Source organism: Chiloscyllium plagiosum, chromosome 27 (assembly GCF_004010195.1).
Source record: "Chiloscyllium plagiosum isolate BGI_BamShark_2017 chromosome 27, ASM401019v2, whole genome shotgun sequence".
Lineage (NCBI taxonomy): Eukaryota > Metazoa > Chordata > Chondrichthyes > Orectolobiformes > Hemiscylliidae > Chiloscyllium > Chiloscyllium plagiosum.
Genome location: NC_057736.1, coordinates 13,917,919 through 13,932,728, shown reverse-complemented (window position 1 = coordinate 13,932,728; position 14,810 = coordinate 13,917,919). Strand labels below are relative to the sequence as shown.

At 40.3% G+C, this 14,810-nt stretch overlaps 1 protein-coding gene across 2 annotated transcripts in view; it reads right to left on the bottom strand.

The window, feature by feature from the left end:
* The window catches only part of LOC122563564 (synaptotagmin-like protein 2), an 86,292-nt gene that overhangs the window by 2,538 nt on the left and 68,944 nt on the right, over positions 1 to 14,810 (bottom strand). For both annotated transcript variants that reach the window (XM_043717459.1, XM_043717458.1), the window contains 4 exons: positions 10,138 to 10,299; positions 5,428 to 5,506; positions 3,264 to 3,363; positions 1,929 to 2,134 (listed from right to left, as the gene is read on the bottom strand). In XM_043717459.1, coding sequence (XP_043573394.1) covers positions 1,929 to 2,134; positions 3,264 to 3,363; positions 5,428 to 5,506; positions 10,138 to 10,299 — 547 coding nt within the window. The remainder of the gene's footprint in view (positions 1 to 1,928; positions 2,135 to 3,263; positions 3,364 to 5,427; positions 5,507 to 10,137; positions 10,300 to 14,810) is intronic.

Sequence of the window (14,810 nt, the reverse complement as noted above, 5' to 3'; positions counted from 1 at the left end):
CAGTTCTCAGTCTCTGTCACATCTGTTTTCTTGATGCCAACGTCTGCAGGAGGTCCTCAAATGTCTAATTCTTCCTCAACTGAGAATTTCCCACACTGTGGTTATCAAGGGCCTCAGTTGTGTCCCACCCAATTTCTGTACATTTCCCCTCACTCCTTCCCTTCCCCCTCATAAAAATGATACAGTCCTTACTTTCTATCCCAGCCTCTGCATCCAAAGGATGATAAGCCTTCATTACTGCCACCTCTAATGAGATGCTACTACCAGACATGTATTTCCCCTTCCCTCCCATGTCAACATTCCAAAAGTACCATTCCTTTTGCCACTCCTCATACTCTCACGGCACTTTACCATACAATCACATAAGGTGTAACACTTGCCTGTTTACCTTCTCCCTCCTTACTGTCCAAAGTCTCAGACACACCTTCCAGATGAAGTAACGATTTACCTGCACTTCATTCAGTCAATCTGATCTATTGTTCTGCTGTTCAATGTGGTCTCCACCACACTGGGGAGACAAAACACAGTCCAGGTGACTCCTTTGCCGAACACCTAAACTCTCTTTGTAAAAATGATGCTGAGCTTCCAGTTATGTGCAATTTCAACATATCACAGCATTCCCATGCCACGTTTCGAACTCAGGCCCACTACAGTGCAGCAAAGCTCAATGCAAGCTGGGAGGAACAATACCTCATCTTCTGCCTAGGAACCTTATAGTTTTCAAAATCCAACATTGAATTTAACAACTTCAGATTGTGAACACCCTGCTCCATGTCATTACCCACCCTCACACCCTTAGATCCTGTTTTGAACATATTGCACATATTAACCATTCACACTTCCTGTTAGTACCCTAACCAGCATTTATCTCAACCTCATCAGTTTAGCATCAGCAATATCTTTATTTGCCTCTGCTTTATTTCCCTTTACTCTCCCACTTGTCACCATCTCCGTGTATTCTATTTACTCCTTCCCCTACCCTACCCCAGCTCTTCATCAATATAAATACCACCCTTTCCCAGCTGCTTTCGGTTCTGAAGGACTAGACTAATAGCATTAACTTTGTTTCTCTTGCTGCAGATGCTGCTATACTTGCTGAGTTTCACCAGCACTTTGTCATTGTTTTGGATTGCAACTGTTCGTTGCACAATCACCAGAATCCTGGGGATTGTGGGGTGGGACAACTGAGAGTCTTGTGACGCAATGGTAGTTTGCCTGCCTCTGGACCAGAAGGCCAAGTTCATTTCCTACCAGCCTCAGAAGGTGCGTCATAACATGTAACAAACAGATTGATTAGAAGTAATTTCTACTTGTTGTGGTTGCTACTGCAGTCCAACGATAGCATATCCTGTGGTAAATGGTTCATCTCCTGACTCACTGAATCTTCTCCACCATCTACAAGGCACAAGTCAAGAATGTAATACAATACTCTCCCCTTGTCTAAACTGGTATAACTTCAAGAAGCTTGACAACACATGGAAAAATCAATTTGTTTAATCAACAGTTCATCCAACACTTTAAACACCTCAATTTTAAAAAAGTGCTCTGGAAATTAATCTGTAACATTCTTTGCATCTTCCTCTGTTCTCTTTTTTGAAACAATCCATAAAACTTTCCTCTATGAAAATATTAGGACAAGTGGCTGTCATGTTGCTCACTGCCCTGCTTATGTAACACTATGGCTGACACCACTTTAAATAGAACATTCACTTATTTCAAATTCAAGACCACTCTTGAACATAAGTTGGAGTCTTGTGATCTATGTGGAATTCTAAGTACAATTTTGAGGTAAAAATAGTTGGAGACTGAGGAAACAACATTGCACATTATTAATTCAGCCTGTAAAACAGGGTCAGACGTTCTTCCCAAACATACCAAAGGTAGTTTTAATTTTCATTACGCTTGACAAAGAGAACTATCTCTGTTACCTGTTCCTAGACTTAGTCTCAATCCTCCCAGGAGCTGGTTGGAAAATGTATCATGGTCCCAGACAGTGATCTCGGCACAGGTCTCCTTCATGTCTTCTGTTTGAAAGCCATCATATACCATTGTGTGGTTATAAACAGGATTCAAATTGTTCTTTATCACTCTGGTCTTTTGTCTGCTGGACTTGCTGACATCTGGGAGAATATAACTGATAACAAAATAATGGCATAGGAGTCAGTCACACAGCTTTCAAAAATGATTATTTGTAGTGCTCAGAGTGTCTTGGCACACTGCATATTTCACATTAATTCAATCACAATGCATGTTGCCACAGCAGCAGAATTGCACTGCATTTCAGGGTTCCAACTCAGACGTAATGTATTTTGGAGTGCTGCATGTTTATAGAGTATCAACATCTGCTGCATGCATGTATCTGTACTTCTGGGAACTGTCGCAGAATATTTGTCAAGATTCAGAGGAAGCCCAACGCCATTGGACAGTGGGTGAGTTGTAATCTCAGGGAACAGATTCCCACAGCCTGTTAATTACTCAGGTTGGGATATCAATGAAAGCAGAATTCAAAGGGCGTACAAAGGTTTGAATTAAGCTCAGCCGAGAACAGATGCACCAGAATTTAAGTCCTTTCTTCAATTTTCTCTTTTGCTTTATCAAGATAGCTACTAGATCCATAAATCATTGGTAATGCCAATGTGAAATTATGCCTATTTTATTGAATCCCCTATTATCAACATCATTGTGGTACCATTGACCAAGCTTGGCAGCAGGAACAAGCTAGAGGCAAGTAATTCTGAGGTGGACAGCTCACCCTCTGACTCCCCAAAGCCTGTGCACCATCCTCAAGGCACAAGTCAGGAGTGTGATGGAAAGCTTTCCACTTGCCTACATGGGGTAGTTTAAAAAAAAAATTAAGAAGCTCAATATCATCTAGGACAAAGCAGCTCACTTTATTGACACATCTATCAACCTAAAATTTCACTTCCATGGGTTCCATCACCACTGACACATAATGGTAGCAATGCATATCATCTTCACCAATGATTTGATAACAGCTAAACCCACAATCTTTACCAAGTGAAAGAAGATAGCACAACATAGGAAAACCACCACCTGTAAATTCCCTCGGAGGCTCACACCATCCTGACATTTGACTGTTGCTGAGTCAAAATCTTGGAATTCCTTTCCAACACCAGTGTGGATGGGCCTACACTACATTGACTGCAGGAGTTCAAGAAAAGAATTATGATTGGCCAATAAATTCCAGATTTTCCAGCAACACAAAAGAAGAATAAACTCCACGAAATGAAAGACTACCGTACCATTTGACAAAAGAGTTGATGCCCTTCGATTGGATTGGGAGAAGATTCCGAGCTTCCTTGAGCCAGATGTGCAACTCTGCCGTGGGCGGCATTCCCTGACCTAAAGCAGGATATTACAGCATCAGATAAAATTTTACTCCTATCCCACTCCCAACAACTCCCCTCTCTTCACCAAACATTCTGAGTGACAATTTCAATCCTTCTTGTCCCCAGTTCATGGAAAGAATAGTAACACATCCTGAATTACAAGAATCACTTAGGTTTATACAAATTACTTTGATATAGTAAAATATCCAAGGAGCAACTTAAAGAAGGTAAGGGGCAGAGAGATTTAGGGAGGACTTTCAAAACTTTAAGATCTGGGTAGTTGAAGGCATAACTGATAAAGGTGGCATGATTAAAAATCAGGGATGCTCAAGACAGATATTGCTGAGTTGTAGGGCTTGAGAAAAGGTGGAGAGAGGAAATAGAGGAATTTGAAAGAATGGACGAGTTTTAAGATTAAGACAGAAGTCAATGTGCATCAGAAGTGATGGATGAATAAAAGTTGAATGAATTACGGAAGTGGCAATAGTTTTAGATGAGCTCATGTTTATAGAGGATAGAATGAGGCATTGGAATATTCAAATCTCGAGGACATAAAGCTGAAGAAGGAAACAAATGGAATTGTGATGGAATGAATAGGGCCTTGGTAAGACCACACACCTGGAGTACTTTATGCATATTTGGTCTCCTTACTGTGGAAGGATGTTCTGGCTATGGAGGGAATGTGTCAAAGTTAACCAGACTGATTCCTGGGATGGCAGGCCTGACATGTGAAGACAGACTTGATTGGTTAAGTCTACATTCACTGGAGTTTAGAAGAATGAAAGGGGGGTGGATCTTAGAAACCAATAAAATTTTAAACAGAATTAGACAGGGTAAATACAGCAGGATTTTCTCAATGACCAGGGAATCTAGAACATGGGGTCACAGTCTAAGAATACGGGTAGGCCATTTCGGACTGAGATGAAGAGAAATTTCTTCACACAGAGGAAGTGATGATCCTGTGGAACTCCCTGCTTCAGAAAGCAGTTGAGTCCAAATGTATTTTCAAGAGGTTAGATATAGTTCTTAGGGCTAAAGGGACAAAAGATACAGGGACAAAATGGAAACAGGAAATGGAGTTGAATGATCAGCCATAATCATATTGAATGATTGTGCAGGCTTGAGAGGTTAAATGGCCCATTCTTGCCTTACTTTAACCATGTAGTCAGCAGCTCATCTTGGCATTAAAGATACCAAATTGTGAACAGCCTGGTTAAGCTTCAAACAGTTGCCATGGGGAAGGATATATTCAGCATCCAGGGAAATAAGTTCATCGTGGGGACCAAAGAAGGTGCTCTGGTCTTCCCAGCATTGATATCAGCAACTTCAATAGGAATAATCTAAAAGCAGAATTTTTTTTATTTGAACAGAAGTTAGTAAAATAATGATATCCAGAAGGGATCTGGGTTTCCTTATCCAGGAAACATAGAAAATTAACATGCTGGTATAGTAAGGAATTAGGAAAGCAGTACGATAGCTTAGCGATTAGCCCGGGACCCCGGTTCAATTATGGCTTCGGGTGACTGTCTGTGTTGTGTTGATGTAAGGTTTTGATGAGAACAGAACAAATGGATAATCCTTAAAAGAATAGGTTGAGTAGAATATGTTTCCTGAAGTTTAGAAGAATAAAAAGTACTCTCACTGAAGTTTATAAAATTCTGGAGGGGTTGACAAGCCAGTTATTGGAAAGCTGTTTCTCCTTACTTGAGAATCAAGAATTGGGGTGAGAGGAATGGGTAGACACTGATTCAAGATATGAAATGGCCATTTAGGACCAACGTGTAGAAAAAATATCTTCACTTAGTCATTTCTGATTCTTTCGAATTCTCCCAAAGGTTTGTGCTTGTCAATGAACATGGTAAAGACTTAGATTAACATATTTTTGGATACTGAGGAAATCTGGGATCTGGGGCTGCAGATTAGTAATGAAGTTAAGGTAAAAGATCAACCATGATATTATTTAATGGAAAAGAATATCCAAGTAGTATTTTGGCCTATTTCTGATCCCATTTCTTTTGTTCTGATTTTAACTTCAACTTGTAACTGTAATTGTTACTGACATCATGGTTTAACGTACCGTGTGCACCCGCTGGAAGGAATTTCAATGATAAGGACAGTTGACCTCTGCTGTGGATCATATTTGTTGGAGCTGCAATCTGCACAAAAGGAAATTCCATACTTTACTTCCACATCCTTTGGTGCTTATTCCTCACATGCACTATGGAAAAGGTTGGTGTAGTTCAGTCTCAGACAGTAATCAGAGTTGGTATCTTGAGATCTGCAATGGGTGGATGGATTTGCAGTTTGAGAGGGGCCAGTAGCCACGATGTGGTAGGAACCAAGAACTCAATAGGGTTTCGCTGTTGGTTATTTCATGAGCTAAGCTAAGCTGAGCTGTCACCTGTTTGATTCCTTATCAGGTCATTGCGAATTTGTGGTCAGTAGAAGGGTAATGGGAAATTTGATGAAGCAAAAAACTTTCCACAAAAATCTGTGGAAAGAAAAATCAGGACAATTCCTACATATTTACTTATTTTTTAAAAATCTAATTGTAGGTTGTCTGTCAACAATTTATTCACACGAACAATGAATGGATTGGAATATAAAACCACAGGAATCAAACAAAAAGTCTTTGGCCTAATTGTACATGGTTCCAATTTAACTAAATCAAAACCCATCCACTTATGCAGAATTCAAATTGGGCTTACTTACCTCTGTTTCACTAGCCACAGATGCTGCACAGTTTGTAAATCTTACCAGAAAAATGAATAGGATATTTAAATATGAAGGGCTGTACCTTACCAGCTCTCAGATTGCAGAAAGGAAGGGGCAAGAAAATAGACTGAAGCTACACTGTACTCACCACTGGGAAAATTTCGACCGGGAGGAGAGTTGCAAGGCATCTCGGTTGCATGCATCACAGAGGCAGGCAGCCAAAATACATAACTTGCAGGTCACTTTATGGGAATTTGACAATTTTCTGATGGTGGAGTGCCCTGCTGACACATTGGAAAGCCACCAGTTTCATAGAGAAAGTCTGTCTGCAAAAGACCTGACAGTCTTTGGAGTCAGAAGATCCACAGCCCAAAAAAATCCTTGGGTCGAAAGGCAGCCCCTGTGGCCAAAGTGATCACTATGCTTATTGAACAGAGTCAAAGCCAAACAACATATAAAACTTGAATTTACAGTAAGAGTATAAAGATAAAACTAAAGGCTTTATATCAAATGCACATAACATTTGAAATAAAACAAATGAACAGAAATCGCAAAATAAATGAAAATGTATAGTCCAATAGCCATTACAGGGATATGGCTGCAGGATGACATGGATTGGGGTTGAAATCCTGAAGGGCACAGGATATAGAGAAATTAGACAAGTAGGAAAAGGTGGAGGTATGTCTCTGATAATTAATTATAGTATTTGCAGTATTATTGAGAGTATATGATAGTATTATGGAGGGGGATAGTCTTTGTTCAGGAAATCAAGACATAGAAACAGTTTGGATAGAGAGGAGAAATTAGAAAGACAAGAAGTCACTTGTGGGCACTGTAGCTATATTGGAACAGCTAGTCTAAGGGCACAATTAATTTTGAACATGTCTTCAGTTCTATTGGTGGGATGTTATTCAGACTCAAAGTCTTTGCAGTGTTCAGTGTCTTCAGTCATCCTTTGATATCATGTGGAGTGAATGAAATGACACCCTGGGACCTCATGAATCAGCTGAACTGAACCATTCATTTGCAATGGCAGGAGTTTCTATGGGTAATTTGGGAGGCACAGCAGAAATTCATCCCAAGTAAGAGTAAAAGATTCTAAGGGGAGGACGAGGTAACCATGGAAGACAAGAGAAGACATGGACAGCATAAAAAAAAGAGAAAGCATACAATGTGGTGAAGATTAGTGGGAAGTCAGAGAATTGGGAAGCCTTTAAAAACCAGCAGAGGTCAACTAAAACAGCAACATGAGGGGAGAAGATAAATTATGATGGTAAGCTAGCTAGTTGTATTAAAAGAAGATTGCAAGAGCTTTTTAGATATATAAAAAAGGTGAGAGAGAAATAAGTTCAACCGCTGAAAAGGAGGGTTGAGAAGTAGTAAGAGAGAACAAATGCTGGTTAAAATGATTGGATAATTTGTATCAGTCTTCACATAGGAAGGCAAAGATAGCATACTAGAACTTCAAGAGAGTCAGGGGACAGTGTTAATGTAATGTAATGACCATCACTAAGGAGAAGGTGCTGGGGAAGTTGAAAGGTCTGAAGGTTGATCAATCACACAGACAGAATGGACTAGATTCCAGAGTTCTGAAGGAGATAGTTGAGGAGATTGTGGAGGCATTGGTCATGCTTCTTCAGGACTCCATGGAATCAGGGAGGATCCCAAAGTATTGGAAAGTAGCTAAGGTAACACTCCTATTTAAGAAGGGAGGCAGAAGGTGGGAAATTACTGGATAGTCTCAATTAAAAGTTGATCTCGTGTAAAAGTTGACCCCTGTTTTTGACCAAAAGTTCTGGATTTTTCCATACATTTCATGTAAAAGTCAACTCCAGTTATACATACCTCGACTCTCAAATGTTGGTCTGTTATTATCCTGTTCATAAATGTTATGATGAGGAATTTGTTTTGTGCTATTATGATTTGAAGCACAATTCACACCAATTTGGCATGAAAGAGTCAGGTGACAACTAACTTTGTGGAATACAGTCATATACTGAGTTGAGGTTTTGAAATTTCATTGCGTGTCTTTAATACAGAAATAGATAGGTTCTTGATTTTTAATGGGATCAAGGTTTAAGGGGGAAAAAGCAAGAGAATGGGGTTGAGAAACATATCAGCCATGATAGAACAGTAGAATAGACAGGCAAGAAGCTAGAAGAACACAGCAAGCCAGGCAGCATCAGGGGGTGAAGAAGTTGACGTTTTGGGTGTCCCCCTTCTCCAGGACTGGGGGAGCTGCAGATAAAGGGGGTGGCAGGGGTAGTGTGATGAAGTGGGGATAGGTGAAGACAGGTAGAGGGTATAACCTGGTTGGTCAATGGGAGGAATGAATCCAGTTGCTGACAGGAAGCAGTGGAAGGGATGAGGAGTGAGGTTGAGTCCTCCAGGCTGAAGCCTGCCCAAGCGGAAGATGAGGTGCTATTCCTCCAATTTGGGGGAATTAATATGGGTGATGACTGGGACGACTGGAAGGTCTGGTCAACCTCGCGGGCCCGGATGCAATGCTCGGTGAACAGTTCCCTAAATTTACGTTCGGTCTCCCCAATGTAGAGAATTCCACATCTGGAGCACCTGATGCAGTAAAACACGGTTGGAAGAGAGGCAGGTGAGCCTCTGTCTCACCTGGAAGGACTATTTGTAGCCCTGGATGGAGGTGAGGGGTGGTGGTGTCCTGGCAGGTTTTGCATCTTTTCCAGTTGCAGGGGAAGGTATCTGGGAAATTTTGGGGGTGGGGAGGGTTGGTGGCAGGGGGGAGCAGTGGGACAAACCCAGGACGGTCAAAGGGAATGGTCCTTGCGGAAAGCAGAAAGGGGTGGGTAGGGGAAGATGTTCTTGGTGTTTGGGTCTAGTTGGAGTTAGCAGAAGTGTTTAAGGATGATGCATTGGATGCGGAGACAGGTGGGGTGGTAGGTGAGGACGGGGGGGGGGGGGGAATCTCTGTCATTATTGCATGGGGCGCGGGGGTTAGAGCAGTCGAACAGGGAATGTTGGTGGTGTGGAGGAAGGCTGTCTGGAGGACGGAGAGAGGAAAATCACATTGATCAAAATAGGTAGATATGTGGAACGCTTGCAAGTGAAATGTATCCTTGTCCGAACATATGCATCTTCTGCGGCTTCACAAAGGCTGCCTTACTGATCTTTGAGGGACCCTATTCTCTCGCTAGTTACCTTTTTGTCCTTAATGTATTTATATAAACCCTTTGCATTCTCCTTAACCCTATTTGCCAAAGCTATCTCATGTCCCTTTTTTTCCCCTCCTGATTTCTCTCTTAAGTATACTCCTAATGTCTTTATACTCTAAGGATTCACTTGATCTATCCTGTCTATACCTGACAAAAGCTTCCTTCTTTTTCTTAACCAAACCCTCAATGTCTTTAGTCATTCAGCATTCCCTATACCTACCAGCCTTCCCTTTCACCCTGACAGGAATATACTTTCTCTGGATTCTCGTTATCTTATTTCTGAAGGCTTCCCATTTTCCAGCCCTCCCTTTACCTGTGAACATTTTCTTTCAATATTATGTAATTTTGTGAATTCATACTGAGAGATTGAACAATGAAGCAGCAAGTACATTGGAATGTCATTGTCTTCCTCATTCCCCATTCTCCACTCTACCCAGTGTGACATATTCAGAGTAGAAACACAGGAAATTGGGTACGGGTAATCAAGATGGAGGGTCGTTAACCAATGCAGGAAAATCAGAAGTCATTTTGAAATAGTGAGCTAACTTTACTAATATAACTGAAGAATGGGACAAGTCATAAATGAGTATAAATTAAGTATCAAGTTATTTTTCCATATTTTCAATTAATTCCATTTACTTTGTACAATTTAATCAACTGTGTAATACGTCACCATGGAATATAAACATTTATTGTTATTCAATATATGGTCTCAGCATCAGTCACTGCCAGAATATTATACTTCATTCCTGCTCTTTTTGAGGAAACCGCTTTTATTGCAATCAATGGCTTTTTTCCAATCCTTTAAATGTAAAAATTGCTGCATAAATATGTAACAGTACAGTATTCATTTAGTGAGTATGTGCAGGATAGTTACAATATCTTACACGTGGCTGCAGGATGTAGGATGTCGGTTTGATATTGCTCCAATCCCATGATTCCAATTGGATCTCCACCTCTCCCAGGAAGAGATTGCGGCCAAAGTGATCACTGTGCCACACGGACAGGTTCAGAGTTCGACTCTGCAGTTCAACTTTTTCCATTTTGTACTTGAGCAGAAAAAAGAATAACTTATGAGGAGAGGGTGAGTGAAGGTACTGTCTCAATAATATACACAGTACAAGTCTTAGCAAATAAATGCAATACAGTCAGAATGGAGTGATGAATTTCGAACTAGTGTTGTGCCAAGAAGGAAATGCCACTGTGTGTATAGTTACAGGAGCTTCTACCATGACCCTGGATCTGTCATGGTTTATGTTCACGTATTGGTGGTAAGATATGTTTGATGTGTAACTGTCAAAGGATAAATGGAATAGGTTTGTGTGTGTTAGGATATTATGGCATATGTAGGTGTGTGTCAAGGAATATATATTGTGTCACATACCTGGAGTATTTATAATATATTGTGAGGCATAGGCTTATATTTGCATATTGGGTATCAAGGTGGCTCAGTGTAGTCACCATGTAAACGAACAGAGCTTAAAAATGTGTTGCTGGAAAAGCGCAGCAGGTCAGGCAGCATCAAAGGAACAGGAGAATCGACGTTTCGGGCATAAGCCCTTCTTCAGTAATCCTGAAGAAGGGCTTATGCCCAAAACATCAATTCTCCTGTTCCTTTGATGCTGCCTGACCTGCTGCATTTTTCCAGCAACAAATATTTAAGCTCTGATCTCCAGCATCTGCAGTCCTCACTTTCTCCATGTAAACGAACAGGTCAGTCTCATATGTGGCAGTGTACTTATTTGATGTACACACTAACAATGATAATTTGGATTTATACAGTCCCCTTAACATAAACAAAATGAAAAAGTATACTTAAAAGGAAGCATTGTAAAACAGTAGGTAACAAAAGCAAAGAGATTGTATTGTGCTGAAAAGTTAGGCATGTTGCCAAAGTGTTTCAACTTGTACTTAGACAGATGCAAGAATGTAAAATTGCAAAATAGTCACAATTTTTACTGTGGTGAAAAGGAGTGCAGATTAGTTGGCAAACTTGTATTATTGGCTTGTTAATGTCGCTTCCTGATTCCCTCTGGCTATCATTACCTAAAAGGTTGCCCTCCAATGCTGCCGAATCCTTTTGCTTTGTAAGTCTACATTTCTCCTCACCAGAACTCAACCCCACACCTGAAATAAGTAGTTTAAAGCCTTTTACACAATGGTATAAAGAAAGAGATGAATAGATATTATCTTATAGTCATTCCAGAGACATGGTTACAAGGGGATCAGACTGGGAACTAAATATTCAGGGATATGTCACTTTTCAAAAGGACAAGCAAAAAGGAAAGGGTGGTGGGTAGGGGAGAACCTTGATTAGTAATGGATTGAATAGTTACAATTGTAGGAAATAATCTTGGATCAAAGATGTAGAATCCATTTCAGCAAAGGCAATAAATTACAAGAAGAAGTATACACAGATGAAGTAGTCTATAGGCACTCTAACAGTAGTTATTCAGTGGGACTGAATATAAATCAGAAGATAATGAGGGCATGTAACAAAAGACAGTACATTGATCTTGGGTGACTTCAATCTTCATGTAGATTGAGAAAATTAGCAAAGGTAGCTTAAAGGAAGATTTAATAGTATACCCGGAATTCAGGATAGCTTTCGTGAACAACACAATCAGGGATGAGGTTATTTTCAATCTGGCAATATATAATGAAGCAGATTTAATAAATGATTTCAGAAGAAAAGATACCCTAGGTAACAGTGACTGTAATATTTATAACCAATTTAGATTCAGACAGAGAAAGACAGACAGACAGGAAAAGACAGACAGACAGAGAAACTTGGGTCAGAAACAAATGTGTTAAACTTTAATAAGGATAAATTAGAAATGAATGAAGGCAGAGTTGGCTAAAGTGGACTAGGAAAAGGATTTAGCAGAAAATAGGTCTGATGAACAATGGTAGATATTTAAGAAAATAGTTCATGACTCACAGCAAAGAAATATCCCAGTGAAGGTTTCTAGGAAGGGGATAAATCAACCATGCTTACCCAAGAAAGGCAAGGACAGTATCTTATTGAAAGAAAAAAAAGACAATGTACCAAAATTAATGGTATGCCAAAGGATTTGGAAAGTTTTAAATCTAACAAAAGATGGCCAAAAGAAAAATGTATGAACTAGCAATAATATAAAAATCAGACTGTAAAAGCTTCTTTGAATATGAAAGAGGAAGAGAAAGGCTAAAATGAACATAGGCCCCTTAGAGATGAGACTGAGAAAATAACAATGGAGGACAAGGAAATACTTTGCAATCTTCATGGTAAGGACATGAATAGCATTATAAAAATGCCAAAACAAGTGGCAAGCAGAGGGGAGGAAATAAATACAGTAACTATCAATAGAGAAAATGTACCAGTGAAACTATTGGCAGTAAATGCGCAATTCCCTGGATTTGCTAGGTTGCATCCTAGGATAATAAAAGGAAGTAACTACAGAGTAAGTGGATACATTATAATCTTTCAAGAGTCCTTGGATTCTGGAAAAGTCCTAATGACAGGAAAACTAACAATGCAACACACTTATTTAATGAGGGATAGAGACCAAAAAAAAGCCCCAAGAAATATCGGCCTTAAATGTCTGTTATTGGGAAAATGCTACGTCTATTATAAAGGATATAGTAGTAGACCATTTAGAAATGCACAAAATGATCAAGCAGAGTCAGCAGGATGTTTTTAAATATATTTAGTCATTTTGTGGATATCACTAGATGGTCAGCATTTATTGTCTTTACCTAGTTGCCCTAGAGAAGGTGGTGGTGGTGGTGGTGGTGACTAGCCTTCTTGAATAGCTACAGTGCACCTGCTGTGAGTTGACCCACAATAACAATAGGGAAGGGATTCCAGGATTTTGACACGGTGACAGTGAAGGAACGCAATATGTTACCAAATCAGGATGGTGAGTGGCTTGGAAGGGAACTTGAAGTTGGTGCTCCCATAAATTTGCTGCCTTTGCCTTTCAGGATGGAAATGGTCGTGTGTTTGGAAGGTGCTGTTTGAGGGTATTTGGTGAATTTTGGGAGTCATCTTGTAGATAGTACACTGCTGCGACTTAATATCAGTTGTGGAGGGAGTAGTTGCTTGCAGTGCTTGTCAAGTGGAAGAGGAAGACTTTGTCCTCAATGGTGTCAAGCTTCCAGAGTGTTGTTCGGGCTCATCTAGGCAAGTGGGAGTATTCCATAACAGTCCTGACTTGTGCCTTGTAGATGGTGTACAGACTTTTGGAAGTCAGGAGGTGAGTTATTTACCGCAATATTCCTAGGCTCTGACCTGCCCTTGTAAACACTGTGTTTATGTCATCGGTCCAGTTGAGGTTCTGGTCAATGATAACCCAAAGCATGTTGATACAGGGGGATTCAGTGATGGTAACATCACTGAGTGTCAAGGGGCGGTGGTTAGATTATCTCTTACTGTTGTTGGTCATAGCCTCGCATTTGTGTGGCGCAAATGTTACTTATTCCTTGTCAGCCCAAGCATGGATATTGTCCAGATCTTGTTGCATTTGAACATGGACTGCTTCAGTATCTGAGGAACTGTGAATGGTGCTGAACATGTTTGCCGATGATAGCTCCATCCCATTTCTGATCTTATGGTGGAGGGAAAGTCTTTGATGATGCAGCTAAAGATGGTTGGATAAACATATGGATGATAATGGAATAGTATAGGTTAGATGGGCTTTAGATAGGTTTCACAGGTTGGTGCAACATCAAGGGCAGGAGGGCCTGTACTGTGCTGTGCTGTACTGTTGTATGGATATGGTTGGGTCTAGGACATGCTACAGGAAGGATAGAGAGGGAGACGAGAGGAGGGGGAGTAGCAATTTTGATAAGGGATAGCATTACAGTTGTGCTGAGGGAGGGTATTCCCGGAAATACATCCAGGGAAGTTATTTGTGTGCAACTGAGAAATAAAAAAGAGATGATCACCTTATTGGGATTGTATTATAGATCACCCCCAATAGTCAGAGGGAAATTGAGAAACAAACTTGTAAGGAGATCTCAGCTATCTGTAAGAATAATAGCGTAGTTATGATAGGGGATTTTAACTCTCCAAACATTGATTGGGACTGCCATAGTGTTAAAGATTTAGATGGAGAGGAATTTCTTAAGTGTCTACAAGACAATTTTCTGATTCAGTATCTGGATGTACCGACTAGAGAAGGTGCAAAACTTGACCTACTTTTGGGAAATAAGGCAGGGCAGGTGACTGAGGTGTCAGTGGGGGAGCACTTTGGGGTCAGTGACCATAATTCTATTCATTTTAAAATAGTGATGGAAAAGGTTAGACCAGATCTAAAAGTTGAAGTTCTAAATTGGAGAAAGGTCAATATTGACGGTATTAGGCAAGAACTTTCGAAAGCTGATAGGAGGCAGATGTTCGCAAGTAAAGGGATGACTGGAAAATGGGAAGCCTTCAGAAATGAGATAACAAGAATCCAGAGAAAGTATATTCCTGTCAGGGTGAAAGGGAAGGCTGGTAACTATAGGGAATGCTGGATGACTAAAGAAATTGAGGGTTTGGTTAAGAAAAAGAAGGAAGCACATGTCAGGTACAGGC